The following is a 25,797-nucleotide window of genomic DNA, read 5'->3' on the forward strand; positions in this document are numbered from 1 at the left end:
CAGGTGTATATCAGTATGTAGAGTCTCTACTTTAAAGAGTCCTCTCCTGCTGATGTTCAGGTGTATATCAGTATGTAGAGTCTCTACTTTAAAGAGTCCTCTCCTGCTGATGTTCAGGTGTATGTCAGTATGTAGTGTCTCTACTTTAAAGAGTCCTCTCCTGCTGATGTTCAGGTGTATATCAGTATGTAGAGTCTCTACTTTAAAGAGTCCTCTCCTGCTGATGTTCAGGTGTATATCAGTATGTAGGGTCTCTACTTTAAAGAGTCCTCTCCTGCTGATGTTCAGGTGTATATCAGTATGTAGTGTCTCTACTTTAAAGAGTCCTCTCCTGCTGATGTTCAGGTGTATATCAGTATGTAGAGTCTCTACTTTAAAGAGTCCTCTCCTGCTGATGTTCAGGTGTATATCAGTATGTAGGGTCTCTACTTTAAAGAGTCCTCTCCTGTTGATGTTCAGGTGTATATCAGTATGTAGCGTCTCTACTTTAAAGAGTCCTCTCCTGTTGATGTTCTTTTCACCCTCTGTCTGAAACCAGAGCCCAGTCTGCTCTGATTGGCTAGCTGGCCGGCTCTGTTGTGATTGATCAACCACTTAGAGATGTCCCGCCCCCTTAGCCTATCACGAGCAATGTGTAGGAGCAGCAAAAGTTTGACAAGGTTTCTATTTAAAAGAAAACTGTGCCACGGTGACGGTGTGGCCAAGTTTTAGCAGAAAAATCCAATAAAAAGGATTATCTTGATCTTAGAAAAATAACTATTAATATGAAATTGCCGGAAATTGGACTCCACTCCAGCAACCTGAAATGAAATAATCGCGTGGGTTAACGAGTCAGCAGCAGCTTAACGTTACAGAGAAATGACTCCTGGTCTACTGAAACCATGGAAGTACTAAGCCAAATAAATACTTCATAAAACATAAAGATGTTATTGACGTAAGTCGATAATCAGGACAATAAATAGTACGTTTCATTTAGCAACTATTAGCTCGAGGCTATAACCTGCTATGTTATATTGAACCTATAATTTGGGGTTTGTTTAATGCAGTTTTCTGCCATTCATTCAAGATTCAACATGATGCTTTTACTGTGAATTTTAGTCGCAGTATAAGCATTTTTAATGGCATCATCTTAAGCCAGTGAGAGTTGTGTCAAATGTTAATTGCATTTCTTCATCAGACATGTAACAATAAGTAATTTGGGAAACATTCCCTCCTCTAATGTTCTCGTTAGTTAAATCCCTTTTACATCAAACTGCTATCAGGCAAGATCTTCATTTTGTTAGCTTTTCTACTGAATATAATTACCTGTCTGTTAAATAAAGTCCAGGCCAAACACCAAAGCAGAAATGGATTCATCTCACATCATTAACCTCGTTTGATTGATTGTTGAAACACTCCTCATATTTGTGCACACCATGTGAAGGTCAGGCGCCGTCGGGATGGGTTCAGTGCATCGTTGAACCAAAGCCTCGATTTAATCTGCCTTTCTGTCCTCATGAAGACAGTCTTTCATTAGCAGCTAAAGACTAATGTTGCTCCGCCGGCTGCAGGTGTGTCTGAACAGCAGATCCATCATTAGGATGAATCGCTGGGGGTCAAACACTCACGCTGTGTGTGTAATTCCAGACGGATACCCTCGAGATGAGATGATCTACAAGTGGAGGAAGAACTCTGTGGAGGCGACGGACCAGAAGTCCTGGAGGCTCTACCAGTTTGACTTCATGGGTCTGAGGAACACGACGGACGTCATACAGACGACAGCAGGTAGGGAGTGGATCGGATCAGTGGAATACCTGATAAGTCTTTTGTCACATCAACTGCAACCTCAGCACCCCTCGGTCTAACAGTGACTCCTTTCTGGGGTCCTGTGGGTGATCCAGTTTAGCCGGATGTTATCCAGGCCAAGACGTCTTTATGAAGTGGCTAGTTTTGCTAACGTTAAGCTACTAAAACCCTACATTGTGGGCAGCTGATAGGTTCCAAGATTGCATTCGGCCTCTTTTACTCTGCACACAAACTGTCTGCCTGCATTCTTACACATCAACAGGTATCACTGTTAAGCACTACCTCTAAGTCTATCTGTGTTTTCTTCTGCTGCATTCAATGTGTTTTTAAACCATTTGAATTTGCATTGCATATCATTTTCTTGCAGACTGTTTTGCTGACATATCCTCTAAGAGAGCTGTTAATGCATGACTGTTCCACGTAAAGAAACAGGTGGTATAAAGACTACCGTGCTGGGGGCAGAATGCCCTGTGACCAAGCAACGTGGCTGGTTCAATAAGGACCTTTGAGGCATGTCTATCCGAACCAACACTCACTTCCTGTCTGCCTGTACGCTGACAACTGTCAACTATATATTGTAGTTGCCAGCTCATACAGTCCTGTTGTCAACCTGGAAATGTTGAGAACCCCAAAGTTTTAGGTTAGAAATGTATAGTAGGGGTCCCCAGCACATAGAAACTGCCGGATGCTAACTTGCATATGTTGGGAAATTTGCACAAATGGCATTAATTACCAATAATTACCAATAATTACCAATATTGCCTATGGGGACAATATAATGGCTTGGCCGATTTGGACAATTCTGAAGTGATTTTAGAGGTTATTGAGGATGCTGAGTCCATTTCTGACATTTTCCAGATCAATAATGGCAGATTTAACCAGAAAATGTCCATATGATGATGATCCTCTGGTCCATTTTGGGTCCATTTTGAAGATTAAGGCGACTCTGGATTGGTTGGATTGGACTCGAAAATTGTCCAAACCGGCCGAAGCCATCTTTCTGATATTGTCAACATAGGCTTTAATGCTAATGAACGCAACTTATGCTAACTGTGCAAATTGCCCAAAATGTGCATAGGCAGAAAATGTAATGCAAAGTCATCAAACCTTTAAGAATTAAAGGACTACAGGTGTCAAATGTGTCCTCGAAACCAACCACACTTGGAAACTAAATTGCCAAAGTGTGAGAAGGCTTCCTTGCAGACTTATTTTCTATCAATCTGATAATTTAAATTAAATAGATCTTAATAAAGTTACATTCCCTTCAAGTACTAATAAGTGATATTGGCTGCAGAGAGGAAGCACTGATAAGAGACTCTCCAATAGGAAGCTGAAAAGAGCTGACTCATCCTTCCTGCTTCATTAGCACTTATTATGGGGACACTCTAAAGTCTTTATTAACAGATATATTCATCATTAAGACTTGTACTTTCTTTAAAATAAAAAACCTGCCTTGCCTCTCCCTTTTGTCTTATTAGATGCAAGACCTTCAGAAGTCCTTAACCCAAATGTGTCAGAGTTATTTTGGTCTAACCTTTATCCCTACAATTTCTCTACCTATGTCTGGTGATGTGTGTATATGTCACAGTGACTCCAGGTGTGTGTGTTTTAATGTAAAGTTTCTGATCATGTTGTGTTGTTTTTATAAAACAGGTGACTATGTGCTGATGACCGTGTACTTTGACCTGAGCAGAAGGATGGGATACTTCACCATCCAGACCTACATCCCCTGCATCCTCACCGTGGTCCTGTCCTGGGTCTCCTTTTGGATCAAGAAGGATGCCACTCCAGCCAGGACCGCTTTAGGTACCTGCGTTCGTTCTGCAGCTGTATACCTCTCTCTGCAGCTCTATTAGTCTCTCTTCAGCTCTATACGCCTCTCCGCGGCTCTATCAGTCTCTCTGCGGCTCTATATGTCTCTCTGCAGCTCTATGTGTCTCTGTGCAGCTCTATTAGTCTCTCTGCAGCTCTATTAGCCTCTCTGCAGCTCTATTAGTCTCTTTGCAGCTCTATGTGTCTCTCTGCAGCTCTATTAGTCTCTTTGCAGCTCTATTAGCCTCTCTGCAGCTCTATGTATCTCTCTGCAGCTCTATTAGTCTCTTTGCAGCTCTATTAGCCTCTCTGCAGCTCTATATGTGTCTCTGCAGCTCTATTAGCCTCTCTGCAGCTCTATGTGTCTCTCTGCGGCTCTATTAGCCTCTCTGCAGCTCTATATGTCTCTCTGCGGCTCTATTAGTCTCTCTGCAGCTCTATTAGTCTCTCTGCAGCTCTATTAGTCTCTCTGCAGCTCTATACGTCTCTCTGCAGCTCTATACGTCTCTCTGCAGCTCTATACATCTCTGCAGCTCTATTAGTTCTCTGCAGCTCTATATGTCTCTCTGCAGCTCTATACATCTCTCTGCAGCTCTATACATCTCTCTGCAGCTCTATACGTCTCTCTGCAGCTCTATACGTCTCTCTGCAGCTCTATACGTCTCTGCAGCTCTATTAGTCTCTCTGCAGCTCTATTAGTCTCTGCAGCTCTATTAGTCTCTCTGCAGCTCTATTAGTCTCTGCAGCTCTATTAGTCTCTCTGCAGCTCCATACGTCTCTCTGCAGCTCTATTAGTCTCTCTGCAGCTCTATACGTCTCTCTGCAGCTCTATCAGTCTATCTGCAGCTCTATATGTCTCTCTGCAGCTCTATTAGTCTCTCTGCAGCTCTATTAGTCTCTGCAGTTCTATTAGTCTCTGCAGCTCTATACGTCTCTCTGCAGCTCTATATGTCTCTCTGCAGCTCTATTATTCTATCTGCAGCTCTATACGTCTCTCTGCAGCTCTATCAGTCTATCTGCAGCTCTATATGTCTCTCTGCAGCTCTATCAGTCTATCTGCAGCTCTCAGAAGTCTCTCTTCATGTATAAATACATTTATCCTGTCCCCACTTTAGCTCTATGTCTGGAACATTGCTTTAAACTTCAGCTGATAAAGATAAAAGGAAGTACTGATGCAGACCTCATGTCAAGGCTGTTCTCATAGCTTTCCATTTGCACTCTTGAGTCGTGTTTTTCTTTGAAAGTGCTTCTGTCCCTTTCATTTATCTACATCAGCGGTGGAAGAAGTCCTGGGATATATTACTGAAGTAATAGTCATAATACCTCATTGTAGAAAGGTTCTGTTAAAGTAAAATTCTTCCTTTCAAACTCTTTTAAATTAAAACAGTATTACCAAATAGGGTGAAGCCAGGTTTCTTAATTGATAATTAATCCTCATAATTGACTTGTTGATTTATATTTGTATTAATTAAACGAACCTGCTAAGTCGCTAATGTTGTCAAATAAATGCATTGAAGTAGATGTATAAAGTAGCATGAAAAGTACAAGTATCTCTAAATCCTACTTAAGCACAGTACTTACTTCCCACCTGCATGACTATGTGTTTATCATTTAGTTTCAGTCATTAAATCTTCTTCTGTTTTATGATTTGTCTCTCTTGTGCATGCTCTCTGTTTGTTGTGCAGTCCTGTGGATCACTCTTTAAAAGGTAATTCATTTCATATTGCTTTTGTCTATTTTCCTCTGATTGATTTATTCTATTTGAAAGTGAAAATTACATTTAGTATCATTGTTCTGAATCATTTGCATCAATGTGTGACTCTGAGTAGCAGCATGTAATATGTTCACTAAGGGCCGCCACACTGTCTGTCTCCTCTGCTGCTCTGTCTAAAGCAGAACACCATTAACTGTGTTCAGGTGTTTATCAGTATGTAGAGTCTCTACTTTAAAGAGTCCTCTCCTGCTGATGTTCAGGTGTATATCAGTATGTAGAGTCTCTACTTTAAAGAGTCCTCTCCTGCTGATGTTCAGGTGTATATCAGTATGTAGTGTCTCTACTTTAAAGAGTCCTCTCCTGCTGATGTTCAGGTGTATATCAGTATGTAGAGTCTCTACTTTAAAGAGTCCTCTCCTGCTGATGTTCAGGTGTATATCAGTATGTAGTGTCTCTACTTTAAAGAGTCCTCTCCTGCTGATGTTCAGGTGTATATCAGTATGTAGAGTCTCTTTATGTTTCTCATACTGCCTGTGCTGCAGCATCTCTTTTCACCCTCTGTCTGAAACCAGAGCCCAGTCTGCTCTGATTGGTTAGCTGGCCGGCTCTGTTGCGATTTGGTCAACCACTTAGAGATGTCCCGCCCCCTTAGCCTATCACGTTAATGTGTTGGAGTGCCAGCCCATAGGAGCGTGAGTGTTCCATAGTGATGTCACTTATGTTGCTGGAGTAAACAAAGGAGTCCAATGGTTTTTATTGTGGGAGAGAAATTCCCTCTGGAGGGAACACAGGGATTTTATCCTTTGCAGACCATTTACGTGCACACAAACCTGTAAGACACTACAGGAAATGGGAAGAACGTTACTTCTCCTGTCAGTGCCTTTGTGTTAATTCATGAAAGGTAAGTGTGATCATGTTTGCGAGCTGCGGCTGGAGGAAGTGCGAGCGTCCACCTGAAATAGCTTGTTGCCATGGGAACCCGGATGAAACAGTCACAGATGTTTGTGTTTTTTGATAGACACCTCTACAATGCTGGGAAAAAAATGTAATCATACACACAGACGCTGCAGGACGGAGGTTTCTCTCCCGTCTGTCAATCTGAGACGCACAAAGAAAAAAATCTGCTGTGAGAGAAAATGATCCGTTAGCTTCTCAGTGCTACGGTTACTGGATGGAGAAACGACAGGTGTGGGATTTTAAGATTTGAAATCACTTTAAACGAGCCCATCATGATGTTGGAGTGAATGTGCGATGGATAGCCCTACAGTATATGTTTATATCATATTGAGGACATTATTCACTACAGGTGTCCGTCTATGTGGAGTTTTCACTGTCTTTTTGGACGTTCGACATGAATCCCATCCAAAGAACACACACTGCATTTTAATTAAGGGCTTCTTCATGACACCCAAGGACTCCTTACAATTTAGTGATACTTAAGCAATCAAACTGTAGTCTTCATATAGTAAAGGTTACTGGATCAGATATCACATCGCCCTGATTCTCTTCTGTATATGTAACACAATGTGCTTCACCAAAATACCCCCCAAAAAAGAGCTTAATAAACAAGGACAAACAAATATCAAATAGAGCTCAAACATGTGGGGCAAAATGTTCTGCTAAAATAATGTTTCTTAATGTAAAACCTCTTTAGCTTTTAGAGCATATCTTTAAACTCACTCTACAAACAGTTTCATGTTGCCTGCTTTCTCTTCTCTTAGACATATAATATGCTATTGAATAAATGAGAGATCATGAAGGATCGTCAGACAAACACTGCAGGATCTGAAGAGGGTTTCATATCGAGCTTTTTCAGTAAAATGAAAGTCACCCAGAGAACAAACACAGTTCAGAGTCACATAAACAGGGTCAAACTCTGTATCAGCATGTCTTAAGAGGAGTGTTTCCTCTTCTGCAGGAATCACCACGGTGCTGACGATGACCACCCTCAGCAGCATGGCCAGGACGTCCCTCCCCAGAGTCTCCTACATCACCGCCATGGACCTCTTCGTCACCGTCTGCTTCCTGTTCGTCTTCGCCGCGCTGATGGAGTACGCGACGTTGAACTTCTACTCGTACAGCGTTCAGAAACCACGCTGCAGGGAACCTAGAAGAACAGTGAGTAGGAATACAGTTAGAAATGTGTTTCTGTACGGTAAATGAAATATTGAAGCAGTAGAAATATACTTTGTTGTGGTGTCACTAACTGTTGGAAAAGCTACCTAAAAGCTTTGCATGCTAACAGTTTAGCTTCAAATCAAGTCAAATTCCATTTATATAGCCCAGTGTCTCAAAACACATGTCTTAGTGAGCTTTAGATCAACATGAATGAAAATATAAAATAAATTACAAGATAAATTCAATATTAAATTCCATCAAATTATTCATTATTAATATTTGGAGAAATCTATTTAGTTTTAAACTATCTTACAAGAGAAATGAACAGTCAAATAAATGAGCAAATCAGTAGAAAAATATATAAATATGCCAGTTTATTTAAAATAAGTAAAAGAATAAAATACAACACTAAAAATAATTTAACTAATGACATTCAAATGGAAAAGAATTAATTGTGGGTAGTTGACAAGCAGCCAGGTTACTTCAAATTGTAGTTAATTATTTACATTTAATTATTAGCAAGGATTTATTTATTTTTTAAATCATATAATTAAGTCCTTACTGAATTTTCACAAAGCAATTACATATAGCAACAAATATTCCAAAGTATTTTTGAAATATTTGCAAATCAAATCAGTCTTTTTTTAACACTTTATTTATTGGGTTTTTATATTTAAAATATACATGAAATAACAGGAGAAAATACTTAGTGCTGATGCTGCAAGAAAACAAACAGAAAGATGAAGAAACAGAAATGATATTAAAATGAAAACACCATTACATGGATAACAACCAAAATAAATAAGTAGAAATACAAAATGACTTTAGGTTGTTGGATGTTTTCCATGTCATTCCGTAATCCACATTAAGGTAGCTTAAGTCTGAGAAAGTCTTCCCCCTTTTTCTCAGAACTACTCCGTGCTGGATGTGAGGCCTCCGCACACCGTCATCGCGTTAAACAACTCCCTGTACTGGCAGGACTTCGAGGATGCTTGTGTCTACGAGTGTCTGGACGGGAAAGACTGCCAGAGCTTCTTCTGCTGCCTGGAGGAGTGTAAAGGAGGAGGGTGGAGGAGAGGACACCTCCACATCGATCTGCTGGAACTGGACGCATACTCACGTGTGTTTTTTCCCACCTCCTTCTTGCTGTTCAACATCGTGTACTGGGTGGGCTATCTCTACCTTTAGCACACAGAGGGGCTCACAACACCAGGAGTTTAACGGAGGAGATTCAAGGTTAATAAAAAGGTAACATCGCATACCTGAAGCAGCTACCTGGAGATAAAAAGAGAATGTGTGCCACAGCTTTGCAGAGATTTCTGACTTCAGGTGAGAGAATACGGCACATCCATTCAATATGCCAAACACAGACGGAGAACAGGATGGACTGTGCGAATGGGAAGACAAAGAAGCTACTCCAAACTTCTCAATCAGGATGACGACTCGTCTCGTAGGGAACGTTATTATCCAGCCATCAGTCAGATCCAGTTGATGAAAATCCAAGGACGTTCAGACCATTCATAGTGCCTTCCTCCGGGGGGTAGATACTATCTGCTAGAATAATCAGGGAGTAATGATTTATAATTTAAAAAATAGAAGAGTCTGGCTTTGACTGATTGTGGCTGTCCCTGTTCAGATTTATAAAACAGCCGTTTGTATAACAACCACATGACAAATCTCTTCATACTGACTCATTCCTCCTCACTATCAGAGCCCTATAATAAATACATTGGTTCCCAGGGAAGAGAGCCATTAATATAAACGTACAGCAAAAAGAATTCAATGTCTTTATTGGCATCTTTTTATGTTAGAGGATGGGAGGTGAGAGTTCGATTAGCCAGCAAACTCTCTTTTGTTGGCTTTCTTCACGGGGAAATTGATACCAACTCTCCTGTCTCTATGCTCGATATTAAGCTAGCCGACAGCCCCTCAGTTTAGCTAATAATAAACAAGTATGAGGTCAATCCTATGTTATCCAGATGTGTCTCTAAATATCTCCCTGATGTAGCCACATGCTAACAGCTTTGGGCCAATCCTTTTTTTAAATGTTTACACATTTCTTTAAAAGGGAATATTTTTAGGTTATTTGGGGAAGATCTTGACTTTCATGCTGATATAATGAAAGCTAACTCGTGTTTTTATGCTAAATATTTGGCTATTTAGCAGCCCCCTTAGCTAATGTAAAGACTGAAAACATGCTAGCCACAAGCTAACACTTGAGGTTGCAACAGGCAATTCTATGTATCTTCTAAGAACACCGATATTTTTGGGGTATTTAAGGAAATAGCTTTGTTTGATAAAAAATTGATAACACTTTTGTGTTGTTAAATATTTAGCCACTCTGCAGCCTGTTAGCTTAGCTAAAGCAAAGACTGAAAACAGGCTAACGGCTAGCCTGGGTTTGTCTGAAGGAAACACATTTGCTCTCCAAAGTTACCAAGATGTATATGAAGGGGTTAAAATGGTTGATCATGTACGGTTAGGAGGTTGATATGTGTGTTATTTAAACAGCTCTCTATGAAGATTAGCCTATAAGATAAAGGTTTAACTTTGGATAGAGCCAGGCGAGCTGTTAGCCTGTTTCCCATTATGCTAATATAAGCTAACAGACTGCTAGCACTAGCTCCTTATCCTGCAAGAGTGGTTTCAATTATCTCAGTAAAAAGTGAGTAAGCTATGTCCCACAAATGTTCTGATATTCCTAAAGTAAATGTATAATAATTAGTGGTTTATTGGTGGCTGTAAATTGGCCCATATTTCTTTCCATCATGCTGAGGAGTTTTTGGAGGCTGTAAAAATAACGAGGCAGCTTCTCATGAAGACTGCTTTCTCACAGGCCAGAGCCTCTGAGGGTTAACTCCCAGGGAACCAAGGCAGCCCCGCTTTAATCCAGGAGTTATTTTCTAGATGTAACACATATTCTCACCTTGTATTAGTGGTTGCTGAGCAGCTTCTTCTCACCAGAGCTCTTAACACACAATAAATGTGTTTTTCTTTCAGTCAAACTCACAACGACCCCTTCACCTAACACTGCTTGGCCAAATGAAAAGTAATGTGTCTCATTTGTACTTTACTGTAGGCACGAATATAATAATCTCACTCGTAAGGATCACTGATTTTAGTGCAGTTTGTCTTTTATTTGCACGCAATAGAGAGTGAAACATCAAGATAATCCGTTCTGGGATAGAGTTATAGTTCTAATAACAAATGGTTGTGTTATAATTTGATTTCCCGTGTTTAAACGTGGCATTAGTGACCGTTAAACTGCCTTAGTGTAGCCCTCCCAGTCCTGAGATTAAATACATATTTACCTCTGATTATAACCTCAGCCAAGGCTACTGCTTTGGGCAGTGGAACTTTTTATATCCCCTTTTTATTTTTATTTATTTTATCTTTGCTATGTATGTGCCAAATATTTCACATATGTGCCCAGTCTTTTAAGTTCAGCCAAGTTTGAATATAGAGTATAAATTGTGAATATACACTGCCCGGCCCAAAGACAGGTCCCCAGCCTGTGGGGGCAGTGCTGTGATCTGGGGTTGCTGCAGTTGGTCTGGTCTAGGTTCAGCAACGTCCCCAAAGAATGAGGTCAGCTGACTCCCTGAATAAACTGAAGGACCAGGTTATTCCATCAGTGGATTTCTTCTTCCCTGATGGAGCGGGCATGTTCCAAGAGGACAATGCCAGGATCCATCGGGCTCAGATTGTGAGAGAGTGGTTCAGGGAGCATGAGACATCACTTCGCACATGGATTGGCCCCCACAGAGTCCAGACCTGAACCCGATGGAGAGTCTTTGGGATGTGCTGGAGGAGACTTTGCGTAGTGGTCTGAATCTCCCGTCATCGATACAAGATCTTGGAGAAAAATGAATGCAAGACAGAAGTAAATGTTGAGACGTTGCAGAAGCTCGTGGAAACGATGCCACAGAGAATGCGTGCCGTAATCAAAGCTAAAGGAGGTCCAACGGATATAGAGTGTGGGACATTTTTGTCCGGGCAGTGTATATATATAGTATAGTTGGGAGGTAAAGACCTTAAAGGGAGACACTTCAGGCGAATATGAAAAAAAAGGTACACTTGTTTCGTAGTTTACCAGTTTACATTTTGTTGGCATGTGTTTCTTACAAAGGGGATTCTTGACATCTCTTTGAATCACTTCATAAATCAGAAAATCCTGGGGGGGAGAACGTAATTCCTCCATGTTTTTAGTAATAATAAACTCTTTGAATGAGATGAAAGGGAAAAAAACGTTTTGGGGAGAATTGAATTAAAGATGTGTATTGTAAAATGCTATACACACTAACAGCTAACTGAATATATCACCATACTGTTTCCCCAGTTCATTACTTATATGTTTAAATGTGCAAATGAGGCATCATCTCAAGTTTACTTTTTGTGAATTTAGTAGAAATCTGCAGACACAAATAGAGAAGGTCCGTAAAGTAAAATACCAAATGTGGATTATGGATGTTTTCTAGCCTGAAGTGTCTCACCTTAAGGAGTACAATACATATATGTAAAGCTGGTACTGGATGGATTTAGCCAGGGTTGATGCTGTATTCATGGTTTTATGTTCAGCATTGGTGTAAAGTCCTGCCTTCTGTGCCTGCAGACCAACGAGATACTGAATGAAAATGGATGCAGCCACACACGGCAGTGCACCTGTTCATCACTGAGAGCAGCTCTTCTGAATGTCCTTTCAGTTGTTTTATTTGGCAATGTGTTCGTTTTTATAAGTCATCATACTTTGTAACAATAAAATAAAATGTATGGCATGTTTTTGGCCACAGAAATATTGTTTTATATCCAGTTATGATCATTGTTGATTGCTCTGTGGAGCCCAGATGTTCTGCTGACAGATGAAGGGTGATGCAATAAGGTTATTCTGAGTGGTGCTATACTTTACAATAACTCTAGCAGTACCATGTTAGGATTGAAGCTCGAAGAACACACTCTTTTTCGGGACATTTTTTGCCTTCGTTAGACTGAGAGAGGGAGGGCAGAGATCCCAATTCACAACACATCTTTCAACAGGCCCTGACTGTTAAAATCTGTCGAATGAACTCCTTCTGTCAGTCCGTATCATCACGCAATAGTGTCTAAAAACACACACGATAGGTCCTTATATCATAGTAGTAATACTTTTCTTCAGTAAAGGCTTTACACACCGGGGGGCTGACGAATACAAAACATCTAAACCCATCATACTGTAAAGGCAGCGATGCAAAACCCAATCAATAATGACCAACAATATCCCAGAGCAGCGTCGGTCAGAGGTTAATTGACATTTCAATCAGCTTGATATATAGTTATTGCCAAGAATACACAGATGAATGTTCCGGTGTTTGGCGATTAGACCCCGTTGTGCGGGAGAATCATTCGGGAGGGAAAACTGAGCTGATAACCCCCCCCCCTGGGGTCTAGACACTGGTGGTGGTGGAGGCATGAAGGGATTGAGGGAGGTCGGTCTGAAGAGGAGTGGTTTAAGCTTGATGTGAACCTTGGATTCGGAGGAGCAGGAGGTGGAAGGGGGTGGAGGAGGGCTGCATCGAGTCACCTGAAATGACAGCTGTGAGGAGGGGAGATTTAAAGGTTGAACGATGCGCTGTGATTGGCTTGTGGGAATACAGACGAAAGTAATAGGTTAAGCTGGGGAGAGAAGCCCCCGATTGGTGATTTGGAGTCGTGAGCGAGCAAGATGGAAATATGTGAAGGACAGAATATTAAGGCGTGCGCTGAGCTTCATATCGCCGAAGTTACTGACATTTATTTGGTGAATTTGAGTTTCCTCTTGTTACAACATCACGATCATTTCTATTCCGTTGTACGACGTCGCACCAAGTATGTACGATTGTTTGATCATTGTGTGGCGCCTCCACCTAGTCTCCGTTGCTCACTCCAGTGTACGTTTAAAATATGTCAGTTTTGCAAAATAAAACATAAAGGGTTGATGCTTTTATTTCATCTTAAAAACGGTAAAAAAACTGTAAAGAAAAAGAATATCCACCTTTTCGTAGAAACTGAAACATCGCTGTTATATTGAAAAAGTTCTTGAGACGAAAACAATACTTCAATTAAACATTTTGAGTCACCCCCAAGTGTGTAAAGGCTTTAAATCGCATGTAAGGTCAAGGGTTATTGTGAACGTGGCTCCGGAGGGTCCTTAAATGTTCATCATGTCCCATTTTCTTTTGTGTAAGACTTTATTTTACACCATGAAAGTAAAGGGATTTACTTTGGACACAAATCACATGTTGGTTGCGGTAACATGGTTAAATATTCAGTGTGTATTGGAAGCGGTGTCCAGGTGTTGATTTAGACCTAAAGGGTTAACGAAGAACATCCACAAATCCCCCATAATTAACATATTACCAGAACAAAATGAACTCAATGTGCCTTTAAACTGACACTACAGATCTTAATTTGCAGACCACACCGCTCCCTTCTCATATTTGCTGTTGTTTTGGCCCCATGTTTTTGTCCAGATTTCCCAGTATTGTCTCTGCAGAAACTGGGAAAGCAAAAGGGAGTCAACACTGGGAGGGATTCATGCTGGGATTTGATTGTGTGTCTCCAGACTGGCCTCTGAGGGACGGACACTTAGACATGATATTAGTCTGTTCTATGCTAATCCATTTGCAAGGACAGCTGTGTTCTTCTGTGTGTAGTATTAATGCCGTTTTGGTGACAAACCCAGTGCAAACACTGCACTGATTCAAAGGCACATTCAGTGTTGTGATGAAAAAGCCAAAGACATTTCTGTTTCTGATCAATCTCTAAATGATTGAATCATGTTGGAGGAAATGGTTGTGTTTTGGGTAACGGATCCATGTGTTCAGTGAAGTACTGTGAACGTAACAAATAATAAGCCTAGAAGTGCTCTAAGATGGTTTCTGTCTTTTGCCAAGTTATCCACTATTGTATAGAGCGGGGCAGGGATGAGACTTGGATTCAGCAAGATAACCTCCACATATTAACACTGATTAACGATTTCTGAAGTACAAAGCTAACGTTGGGCTATAAAGGAACTACAGCACGGTCACATGACTTCACGTCACCACCGCTAAGCTAAAGGAGGCTAATGTTGGGCTATAAAGGAACTACAGCACGGTCACATGACTTCAGGTCAACACCGCTAAGCTAAAGGAGGCTAATGTTGGGCTATAAAGGAACTACAGCACGGTCACATGACTTCACGTCACCACCGCTAAGCTAAAGGTGGCTAATGTTGGGCTATAAAGGAACTACAGCAGGGTCACATGACTTCACTTCTCCACCGCTAAGCTAAAGGAGGCTAATGTTGGGCTATAAAGGAACTACAGCAGGGTCACATGACTTCAGGTCACCACCGCTAAGCTAAAGGAGGCTAATGTTGGGCTATAAAGGAACTACAGCAGGGTCACATGACTTCAGGTCACCACCGCTAAGCTAAAGGAGGCTAATGTTGGGCTATAAAGGAACTACAGCAGGGTCACATGACTTCAGGTCACCACCGCTAAGCTAAAGGAGGCTAATGTTGGGCTATAAAGGAACTACAGCAGGGTCACATGACTTCACTTCTCCACCGCTAAGCTAAAGGAGGCTAATGTTGGGCTATAAAGGAACTACAGCAGGGTCACATGACTTCAGGTCACCACCGCTAAGCTAAAGGAGGCTAATGTTGGGCTATAAAGGAACTACAGCAGGGTCACATGACTTCAGGTCACCACCGCTAAGCTAAAGGAGGCTAATGTTGGGCGTGATGACGGTAAAATCTCTTTTTGTGTTAACCACCAGACGAGGGAACAGGAAGTGCTAAAATGCTGACTCAAGCTGGGTTTAGGACTCATCCCTGCACCATTCTATATTATTAGTGGCTTAAATATTTCTAACAGCTACTGTTTGTGCTGATGAGGTTTCACTTTTAACCCAGACCCATGATATCTGCAGTGTATTTCAGCGTGGTGCATCATATTTCTGTTGACATGTATCCTAACTTACTGTATACCCAACAATACTCAACTGTACACTCCTTCTGCTTTGTGTTTCCACGTGTGTGGCTTCAGTGTGCATAAGTACCCCATTACTCAATTCAAGTGCAAGTACCCCTGTCCAGTGAGTGTGGGGGGGGGGTTTGGCCTGAACCATCCATTTCTGATGCCCATGCTATTTTCATACCTATGGTACTTTTGGAATAAAGTTTTTTTTTAATGTACATCAGCGCAGTGCAGTCTGTTCTTTGATGCATTTAACTGGAAGGCATTTTTAAGAAGGTCTAAAGGATGTTTATTAGAAAACATGCCTCCAGTTTTCCCCGTCGACCGCTGGTCATTGGCGAAATTGAGGATAGGCCAAAAAAAAGACCCTCAGGGCACCCGGGAAATGTCCACAAGAGCAACAAGCCATAAGTATGTCAATTTAAAGACAAGCTTCTAAAAACACGTACAAATCTACCCACCTTTTACGTAGCTGTGATACTTAGATGGGGGTCCGTCAGTTTGATGAGTTTTCTACTTTTTCAAAATAAGAATTCATAACTGTGATGGTGTGAGCCCAGTGTCCGGTGACTCTGAGTCTGTCTACATATTCAATCATATGAAATCCAATTAGGCCCTTCCTGAAAGAGGATCTAACACAATTGAATGTCCCTTGCTTACCTATAAATAAATAACGTAATATTGCCAAAGGGCAGGGGCTAAATATAAGCCTTTGCATTAACCATCTGTTTTCTGCACACGAGACACAGTAGGATCCCTTTCATGAACAGAGAGGCAGAAAGGCTACATCTGACAACGTTCTAATGGAAATTGTCCATGATTGGTTCAAGGGGTTATACAGTCGGAGTACAGCCAAGGTTTCTCGTCCATCCTACATCCAAGACATGGTCATAACAATAATCAACCTACACTTCAGCACATGCAGCTACACTCCAACAAAGACACGCCTTGATGCTCTCCCTACTCCCAAATGGTGGAACGAGCTTCCCACTGATATCAGGAAAGCGGAGAGTGCACATATCCTCTGTCACAAACTGAAGTCCCTCCTGTTTCACTAATACCTTGGGGAATAATCAAAGTAATGCACTTAAATATGTTAGTGCTGTTCTTGCTGTCCTTACTTTGAATCTTTATGGTTTATTGTATTTATTGTTAGTTGCTTCGGATAAAAGCTTTAGCTAAATGCTAAGTAATTTAAGAACATGGTGAAAGGTAAGCTGTACAATTCCAGCAAGATGAAACTAAAATGAAAGATATCCTTTTAAAGGTTGTTTAGCTGAGGAAGACACAAGCTTCAAGTCTTGGTCGGACTATATAATAACTCCTAAAGGGTCACGTTTTCCCCAATTTTGATATGTCTTCTAAGTGACTGAGATTGGTCCAGTATTGAGTGGAGTGTATGGTTTGATCATATCTTGGATGTAGGATCTTCCAAGAAACCTTATTGGGATATTCTCCACCATCAATACAAGTTATTGGTTTTGCTTCCAACAGGCTCGGGTTGGTTAGTGTGCCACAACGTTATAGAACGGACCCTACAGCACATATGACTTTTTCCTTTCCCTTCCACTCCATCTGTTGTGCTTTACCCCAGTATCAACATCCTTCTGTGCATCCTCAATGTACCTCAATTCATCCAGGTCTAATTGATAATAAAGTAGATGTAATAGACAAAGAATGGACTAGCTTCAGCGCCACGACTGGTAAATGGTCATTTGGCAAAACACTGAATTGTTATGCTCTGTTTTTGCCTGCTCATGCTAAAAATACAGCTACCATTATACCAAATAGCCCACTGCAACACCAGTCTCTAACAGTGTGTCTTGTTAGTGGGAGGGAAGAGACAGGAGATACGAGAGAGGGAAGTGTGAAGAGTAGAGGGCAGGAATTTGCTCTCAGGCATTATTAGCTGGAATAAAAGCAACTGGAGAGAAGTCAAGGTGTCAACTGTGCAAAAATGCATTTGAGACAAACATTGGCAGGAACAAAATCTACAACGTGCAATAAACGTGCAGAAGTAGCCACAGTAAAGGCGTTTATCAACTAGATGTCATTGCAGAAACAACCAAAACAAAAGTAGACGCTCATTCAAAACTCTGCAGACCCGTTACCACACACTGACAGTTTCCATGGTGACCGACCTTTCTGCCATGCAGAAGTTTGGAATAAAGATCTGATTTCCTGCAGCTGGCATTGACAACATGTCACCTTTTGTACTTTTCAAGCAACTTTCAAAGTTTATTACGGACGGACTGACTGACTGACTGACTGACTGACTGACTGACTGATAGACTGACTGACGACGGACTGACGGACTGACTGACTGACTGACTGACTGACTGACTGACTGACTACTGGCTGACTGACTGACTGACTGACTGCTGACTGGACTGACTGACTGGCTGACTGACTGGCTGACTGACTGACTGACTGGCTGGCTGACTGACTGACTGCTGACTGACTGGCTGACTGACGGACTGACTGACTGACTGACTGGCTGACTGGCCTGACTGACTGACTGACTGGCTGACTGACTGACTGACTGACTGACTGACTGACGGACTGACGGACTGACGGACTGACTGACTGACTGACTGGCTGACTGGCTGGCCTGACTGACTGACGGACTGACGGACTGACGGACTGACGGACTGGCTGACTGACTGACTGTCTGACTGTCTGACTGTCTGACTGACTGACTGACTGACTGACTGACTGACTGGCTGACGACTGGCTGACTGGCTGACTGACTGGCTGACTGGCTGACTGGCCTGACTGACTGACTGACTGACTGACTGACTGACTGACTGACTAACTGGCTGACTGGCTGACGGACTGACGGACTGACGGACTGACGGACTGACGGACTGACGGACTGACGGACTGACTGGCTGACTGGCTGACTGACTGACTGACTGACTGGCTGACTGACTGACTGACTGACTGGCTGACTGACTGACTGGCTGACTGGCTGACTGACTGGCCTGACTGACTGACTGACTGACTGGCTGACTGACTGACTGGCTGACTGACTGGCTGACTGACGGACTGACTGGCTGACTGACTGGCTGGCTGACTGGCTGACTGACTGACATGTTGGACTAAAAATGTACACAAAAAAGGAACAAAAGCTCAATCTAAAGCAGGATATTTGATAGACATTAAGTGTGTAAGGTATGGAATATTAAATATAATGTAAAATGTACGGTGTGCTTTAAGTGCAGTTATCACAGTGAAGCCATGGAGCAGAGAGGTATTTTCCGATGGCATGCTAATCGTGATGGAAACTACTGGAGCAATGGAGACGAAGCACAATGAGACACGAGGAGCGCTGGAGCTTTGATGGCAAACACTGAAGGTTTATTATGAAGTTAGCAGCCGGAGAATCCACAAAGACATGAGGTGACACAGTGGTTTCCACTACCAACTCTGAAGATCTCTCCCCCCTATCTCTCTCCACAAACTCAGCACAGATTGACTTTGTTTAACGAGATCTTATCTTATCTTAAGTTATGTTATGGATCTTTCATTAGACATTTTCAATCACAAATTCAACATTTATTTGCTCACATAATCAGAACTCTCTTGACGCTACTGTCTGAGGCCTGTTTGGGTGTGGGGAGGTTAACGGGGTTTTTCCCAAGAGAAAATCTACATGTTACTTGTTGGACACTTTATTTTTTTTTATAAATCCTTTTATTAGATTTTTCGTTCATATAAAACAATACTTGACACATACAATGTTTCCAGGTAGACTTGTTAAGAGGTAGTAAGCGCTTTGTCTTACAGTGTATGCTGAAAACAACAACCAATTTAACCTAAGCCAGAACAGCTTCTATGACTGAACCTTAGTTACCCATTATCCCTTCCCACCCACTGTTAGGACAAGAAAAGAAAGTAAAACACAGAAAAAGGAGAAAGGCAAAACAACAAACAACAAACAACAAAAACAAAAAGGGGAGGGGAGGGGGGGGGGAGCATCTAGTCTCTTTCTGGGTGAATAGTAGTTCTATCTAAATATTCAATGAAGGGCTGCCAGGTTTTGTTGAAAACCAGAGAATCTAACCTTCTCAAGTTTGATATGAGTTAGGACCTCCCTAAGCCAGCTATTGTGTGAGCCATTGTTGGACACTTTTATTTATTTATAAGTGACTAGCATACTCAATACTGTGGGCAATCGCAGGAGCAATTTGGGGTGACGTGTCTTGCTATCGAACCGGTGCTCCCCTGATCAGAAGAATAACACCCTATCCCACTGCGCCACAGCCTCCTGGTTAAGAAATGTAAAGTGAGATCAGAAGTTCCTTAAATCTTTATTATCTTTATTATCTCCAAGTCTATGAGAACAAGTTTGGTGAAGTTTGGTCGGATGTGCTTATGTATGCGGGTATTTTCTGTTGACCGCTGCATGGTCTTGCTGCTGCATGGTCTTGTTGCTGCATGGTCTTGCCGCTGCATGGTCTTGCATGGTCTTGCCGCTGCATGGTCTTGGATGGTCTTGCCGCTGCATGGTCTTGGATGGTCTTGCATGGTCTTGGATGGTCTTGCATGGTCTTGCCGCTGCATGGTCTTGCATGGTCTTGCCGCTGCATGGTATTGCATGGTCTTGCCGCTGCATGGTCTTGGATGGTCTTGCATGGTCTTGCTGCTGCATGGTCTTGGATGGTCTTGCCGCTGCATGGTCTTGGATGGTCTTGCCGCTGCATGGTCTTGGATGGTCTTGCCGCTGCATGGTATTGCATGGTCTTGCCGCTGCATGGTCTTGCATGGTCTTGCCGCTGCATGGTCTTGCATGGTCTTGCCGCTGCATGGTATTGCATGGTCTTGCCGCTGCATGGTCTTGGATGGTCTTGCCGCTGCATGGTCTTGCCACTTCGCCTCTTAATTATCAGGAGGTTTTGTTGCATTAATTGAATTTAGCAGTTAGGATTTTGTCAATTATTCAAACGGCATGTTGTTGAATTAAATCTTCATTCAGTCTTCTGTTTTAGTAATTGCTCTACCTGTATTTAATCACTCACAGCTTGCTGCTTGCTCTACATTTAATTGATTAAATAAAGTGGCTACTCCTGTAAATTAAAACCATTAACAATTAACCTTTCCGCGCTGATGCAAGACCAACTCTTCAGTGTCAACTCCACAGATGAACATGCAGCACTAGAGAGTTATAGCATTTTGAAGGTAAGGTTGAGCAGTTTTACGGTCCCAGTTCAGGCACCCCTCTAACCCAATCCTCAGTTTGTTGGGGAGGAAGATGTTACCCCGACCGGCTGCACATTGATCTGTAGGTTCAGCCGTAGACTGTACTGTACATACGAAGGGCGCAGGTGCAGAGGATTGAGAGGCTGCAGGCTGTAGACATTTAGCTGCAGGAATAATCTCCTTCCTGCCTCGTACTGTTTCTCACAGACAGTCTGATCACTTCACATTAAACTCAGATACTCTGCGGATCTGTACAAATGTTTCCAGGCAACACTTCAGAGAATCTCAGAAATCATAGAGCATGATTATTTTCCTAGAAACTTCAGTATTTTGCATACAGTATCATTTTAATGTTTGGTACAAATAAATGCCGAACAGAAGGGCCGATCAGTTGCAACCACACAAAGGAGTCAATATGTCTGGTTACTCTCTCGTATGTTTCCTGTCTGATTGAGTAAGAAAAGTAATAAAATCAAATTAAAAGTTAAATTAAATTAAAAACATTTTAAAAAATAATGAATAACAAAAATCAAAACATGTAAGAAAAGCATTAGCTTAGCATGAGGACATTTGTCTTATTCTTCATCTTGGCAAGAGTTAACCTAAAGCAGATATCATTGCAATGTCAGTACACTAAATATAAGCTACAGCTAGAAGAGGTGTTAGCTTAGCATAGCATGAAGAGTAGATACAGAAGGAAAAAGTTAGCTTGACGCTTACCTGTCTGAACAACTTCAAAGCTGCATGAATGTAAAAGAAAAAGCCCCACTTCTTGACGGTTGAATGGAGAAAATATGGGAAATGTACGGGAATGTACCTCAAACTTTGAAAATTGACCCTTATTGCATGTCCAGAAAGTTGCAGTTTAACTGTCTGATTGTTTTGTGTGAAAACCGCTCACAGAACAATGCCCAATGTCAGATGTCATTGGCATTTCATTGTCATTGTGCAACCAGATGGATTAAGTGACCCGGAGATATATTACTTACCTGCCATGAGCTGAACAGCAAAGCTTTGGAGGTGCTAGTAGGTGCAGCCCATGCAAAGGTAATTCTTTTCCTGTTTCAATATTTTGGCTGTAGCTTTAAAATATGTCCTCAGCATTTCAGTAGTTGCATAAGGCATTTCATAACAAAACAGGTTTCTTTTTTTGTCTAAATCGAATTAGTTTGGGTGTTTAAAAGACGCTAATCTCACTGTGATGTTTGTATTGTGTCTCACCTGTGCATTTCTCTCTATCACAGTGTTTGAATACCCAAAGACAACAAAGTTTGGACACAGAGTTGAAAGTTAAACCGTTCATGCATCGAACAAGACGGAGCCCTCACACTCTCATCGAGCACACAATGCCTCGATAAGAAATCCAATTAAGTCGATGCTTCGCCGTCTTATTTCCCCTTCTCTGCAATCATCTCATCATCGTACATGTCTATAAACAATGAGCCACTGAAAGGTTGATACAGTTTTGTCATAGATATGCAAATGCACTCTTATTAGGGGATGGAACGGTCACGAGGCGAGAGAGTTTAGATCGACCGGGAAGCCGTTACCCCGTGAAACCTCTTGTCTGCGGTGTTGAGAGGGGAACAAAAGGCCTTTGATGGCTCCTGTGTGAATGTTTGTGCTGCGACAGATAATAATCATGAGTAACTTCAACATAGTGCTGCACATTCAGGCAGAGTGTGAAGCCTCCTGTCTTAGAACCCCCAGAAAGTGAGCCTTCAGTTGAGGCAAATGTTCCCTTAGTGGCCAAACGGTGGTACTACAACTCTGGTGTCATTCAATCAAGCATTGGGCCCAAAAATTATTTTTCCAATTGACTTACATCAGGAGACAGACGTGCTTAAGTGTTGTAGATGTGTGCTTCACCTTGACATCTGTGTGATTACTTCTCCTGGTAATCGGAAAAGCAGCTACCTCGATGTAAAGCCCACCTGCTGGAGTCACGCTGAGCCGCGTCACTGCACCCGGCGGTCGTCCACACATCCTCACCATGAAGCAGCTCCTGTAATCAAAGCTTAAACGTGTGTCCAATCACATTAAATATGCCGTATGTAAAGATAGATATGCCGTCAGGGGTAGATTCAGACGCTGTGAGGCTGCAACATAAAGAGCTGACGGTTCAAAAGTGAAGTAAGACAGAAAAGAAGAGTATTTAGCAAAATGTCAGATGGGTCGATTAAGATTTTTGGTAGGACTATAAGACTACCCTCAAGGGTTTAGTTTGTAATTCATTCATTAATCAGGTTGTGAACGTTTTATAAATCATTAATCAGCTTTTATCAGAGAAACAGGACAACGGTGACCGGTTGCTTGCCAAATAGTGAGCCCACATTTATCTGTACTGCTAAGCCTTATATTGGCTCCTTAGCTTAAGAGACGCCAACAAACATCAAGGTGGGGGGGGGGGGAATCATCTCAGTGAGCAACAGATACCAAGAATGCCGGTTGATGAAGAAGAGGGAGGAAGCTAGGTAGCCAACATCATTTTTAAAGATATATTTGAAGGGTTTAATGGCGGACCGAAGCAGGTAGTAACAAACCCAAAGTTAGTAAACTCTCAGACATGAAACGGCAAATAGTTCCATGCAAACATTTCTAGTATAATGCGCAAAATAATAAGAAATCCATTCCATATTTTCTTCAAACAAGCCTTTTTTCTGTCATTTAGAAAGCTGACAACCCCTGACAAAGTGAAACATCTGAAAGATATTTCAGAAAGTGTGTGACTTCCAATTAACGGCAGTGGCTCAGTCAGTAGGGGCTTGGACTGGGTGTCGTAGGGTTGCCGGTACAAGTGCCTGAACAGACTTCAAATATAGAGTGTGGACTGCTAATTGGAGAGGTCCGAATTCACCTTCTGGACCCTACCGTGGTGCCCTTGAGCAAGGCACCGGACACTGTGCCCTGAATTCACTATGCAACAGAAATCTTCTTGCTTGTCCAAAATAAAATAAGTAATTAGCCACAATGAACTCTGGCACTGTCATCATTTATCATTGGTTATTGGAAAAAACCCTGGTGCATTCAGGAGCGCTCCGTAACCTGCATTCATGCTGGTAAATCCAGTGGAAAAGCAATGAGAAAACACAGAGGTGTGCAGAGAAGTCGGTCGATCAGAGTGCCAGTGGTTATCGATGAGTCCATTAGCATTTTGGATCTTCATCATATCAGAGTCTTTCTTTCCATGTCATCAAATCAAAATGGTGTTATCCTGAGAATCCTTTCATTATTTCAGTGCTCTGAAAGACACTCTTGTCAAGAAACGTCAGATTGTTTGGAAATGAGCTTCAATTCAACAGTTTCTGTCGATGACTCTGATGCCTTTTGCACACATCCTGCAAGATTACAACCCCCCCAACCCCCCACCGCAGGAGCAGAGCTGCAGAGAGCGTGGGATTGTTGTTGTGCCATTAATCATTCAGCTTCCTTTTACTGCAGACTGTCAGGACAGTAAAAGCTATCGGCTACAAACCTGCATTTTCACATGTCAGTTTAAATTCAGCTCCAGAGGAAACCAGAAGCTTTGTTGTGACGCTAATGATCATTTTGTCCAGGGTCCAAACCCCCCCCCCCACATATCAAATCCCAGTTTAACCCCTGACAATAACTCTCATTGCATGAATGGTCGACACAGGTCCTGCAAACGTGTTCATTATTGATTTTATGATCATTTTCATTTACAATTTTACAGATTTGGTGATAGCTCATTAACATTTGCCAGATAGCTGTTGCTAACGTAAGCTAGCTCCATACTAGCAGATAGTTAGCGAACAGTAGCTAGCTTGATTTACAGAAAGATAGAAACATAGCGTTTGCTAGCTATAAAGCACAATGACAGGATCATTCAGATTCATTAGGACTTTACCTCTACCCTGTTCTTCCTGTAAATGATCTCTGATAAAATGTACTGTTCACAAAAATGCTAATGCTAATAGAAACCGGAAGTGGCAAAAGGGGGCGGGGTTACATAACTTAAATACGTACGTTAAAGTAAAAATACTACTAATAATATATATAATAGTGTAGAAAAACTCAGTCCAAGTCCGAAGTTCAGTTTCTCCAGTTTTGTTGTTTTGTTTTTCACAGTTAAAGCCTTTTATTCTTCTGTAAATGTTGCTCTAACCTTTCGTCCAGATGGTGTTTAATAATGCTCCGTTTGATTTTCCCTCCCGGACTAATTAAAAAGACCTTCATGAGATCCCGATGTTAGGGCGATCAAAGGAGAGATGTTTTCTGTCTGTGGCGTTTTACTCTGTGTTGTAACGAGAGGTTTTTAAAAATAGCCTTAAAGTGGATCCTCTTAAACTCCCTCACTGCGCTCTTAATTACAGAGGGCAGGACTCCTTCAATCCCCTCCGCAGAGACAGAGGGTTCTCATTGAACCGCTGTAATTCATTAGCTCGTACCCAAGTAAAGTAGAAGTACTCAGGTCTGGTACTTGAGTAAAGTAGAAGTACTCAGATCTTGTACTTGAGTAAAGTAGAAGTACTCAGGTCTTGTACTTGAGTAAAGTAGAGGTACTCAGATCTTGTTCTTAAGTAAAGTAGAAGTACTCAGGTCTTGTACTTGAGTAAAGTAGAAGTACTCAGGTCTTGTACTTGAGTAAAGTAGAAGTACTCAGGTCTTGTACTTGAGTAAAGTAGAAGTACTCAGATCTTGTTCTTGAGTAAAAGTAGAAGTACTCAGGTCTTGTACTTGAGTAAAGTAGAAGTACTCAGATCTTGTACTTGAGTAAAGTAGCAGTACTCAGATCTTGTACTTGAGTAAAGTAGAAGTACTCAGATCTTGTACTTGAGTAAAGTAGAAGTACTCAGATCTTGTACTTGAGTAAAGTAGAAGTACTCAGATCTGGTACTTGAGTAAAGTAGAAGTACTCAGGTCTTGTACTTGAGTAAAGTAGAAGTACTCAGGTCTTGTACTTGAGTAAAGTAGAAGTACTCAGGTCTTGTACTTGAGTAAAGTAGAAGTACACAGGTCTTGTACTTGAGTAAAGTAGAAGTACTCAGGTATTGTACTTGAGTAAAGTAGAAGTACTCAGATCTTGTACTTGAGTAAAGTAGAAGTACTCAGATCTTGTACTTGAGTAAAGTAGAAGTACTCAGATCTTGTACTTGAGTAAAGTAGAAGTACTCAGATCTTGTACTTGAGTAAATGTATTTAGTTAGTTTACCCCTCTGAAAGTACTCC

General features: G+C 41.7%; 1 protein-coding gene across 2 annotated transcripts in view; it reads left to right on the forward strand.

Annotated features, from left to right (window-relative positions):
- The window catches only part of LOC134869035 (gamma-aminobutyric acid receptor subunit gamma-3), a 47,208-nt gene extending 32,625 nt beyond the window's left edge, over positions 1 to 14,583 (forward strand). For both annotated transcript variants that reach the window (XM_063890432.1, XM_063890433.1), the window contains exons 7-10: positions 1,627 to 1,764; positions 3,439 to 3,591; positions 7,230 to 7,429; positions 8,339 to 14,583. In XM_063890432.1, coding sequence (XP_063746502.1) covers positions 1,627 to 1,764; positions 3,439 to 3,591; positions 7,230 to 7,429; positions 8,339 to 8,617 — 770 coding nt within the window. In that variant the 3' untranslated portion in view covers positions 8,618 to 14,583. The remainder of the gene's footprint in view (positions 1 to 1,626; positions 1,765 to 3,438; positions 3,592 to 7,229; positions 7,430 to 8,338) is intronic.
- The last annotated feature ends 11,214 nt before the right edge of the window (positions 14,584 to 25,797 follow it).

The sequence above is a fragment of the Eleginops maclovinus genome, chromosome 9 (assembly GCF_036324505.1).
Source record: "Eleginops maclovinus isolate JMC-PN-2008 ecotype Puerto Natales chromosome 9, JC_Emac_rtc_rv5, whole genome shotgun sequence".
In the NCBI taxonomy this organism is placed as follows: Eukaryota; Metazoa; Chordata; class Actinopteri; order Perciformes; family Eleginopidae; genus Eleginops; species Eleginops maclovinus.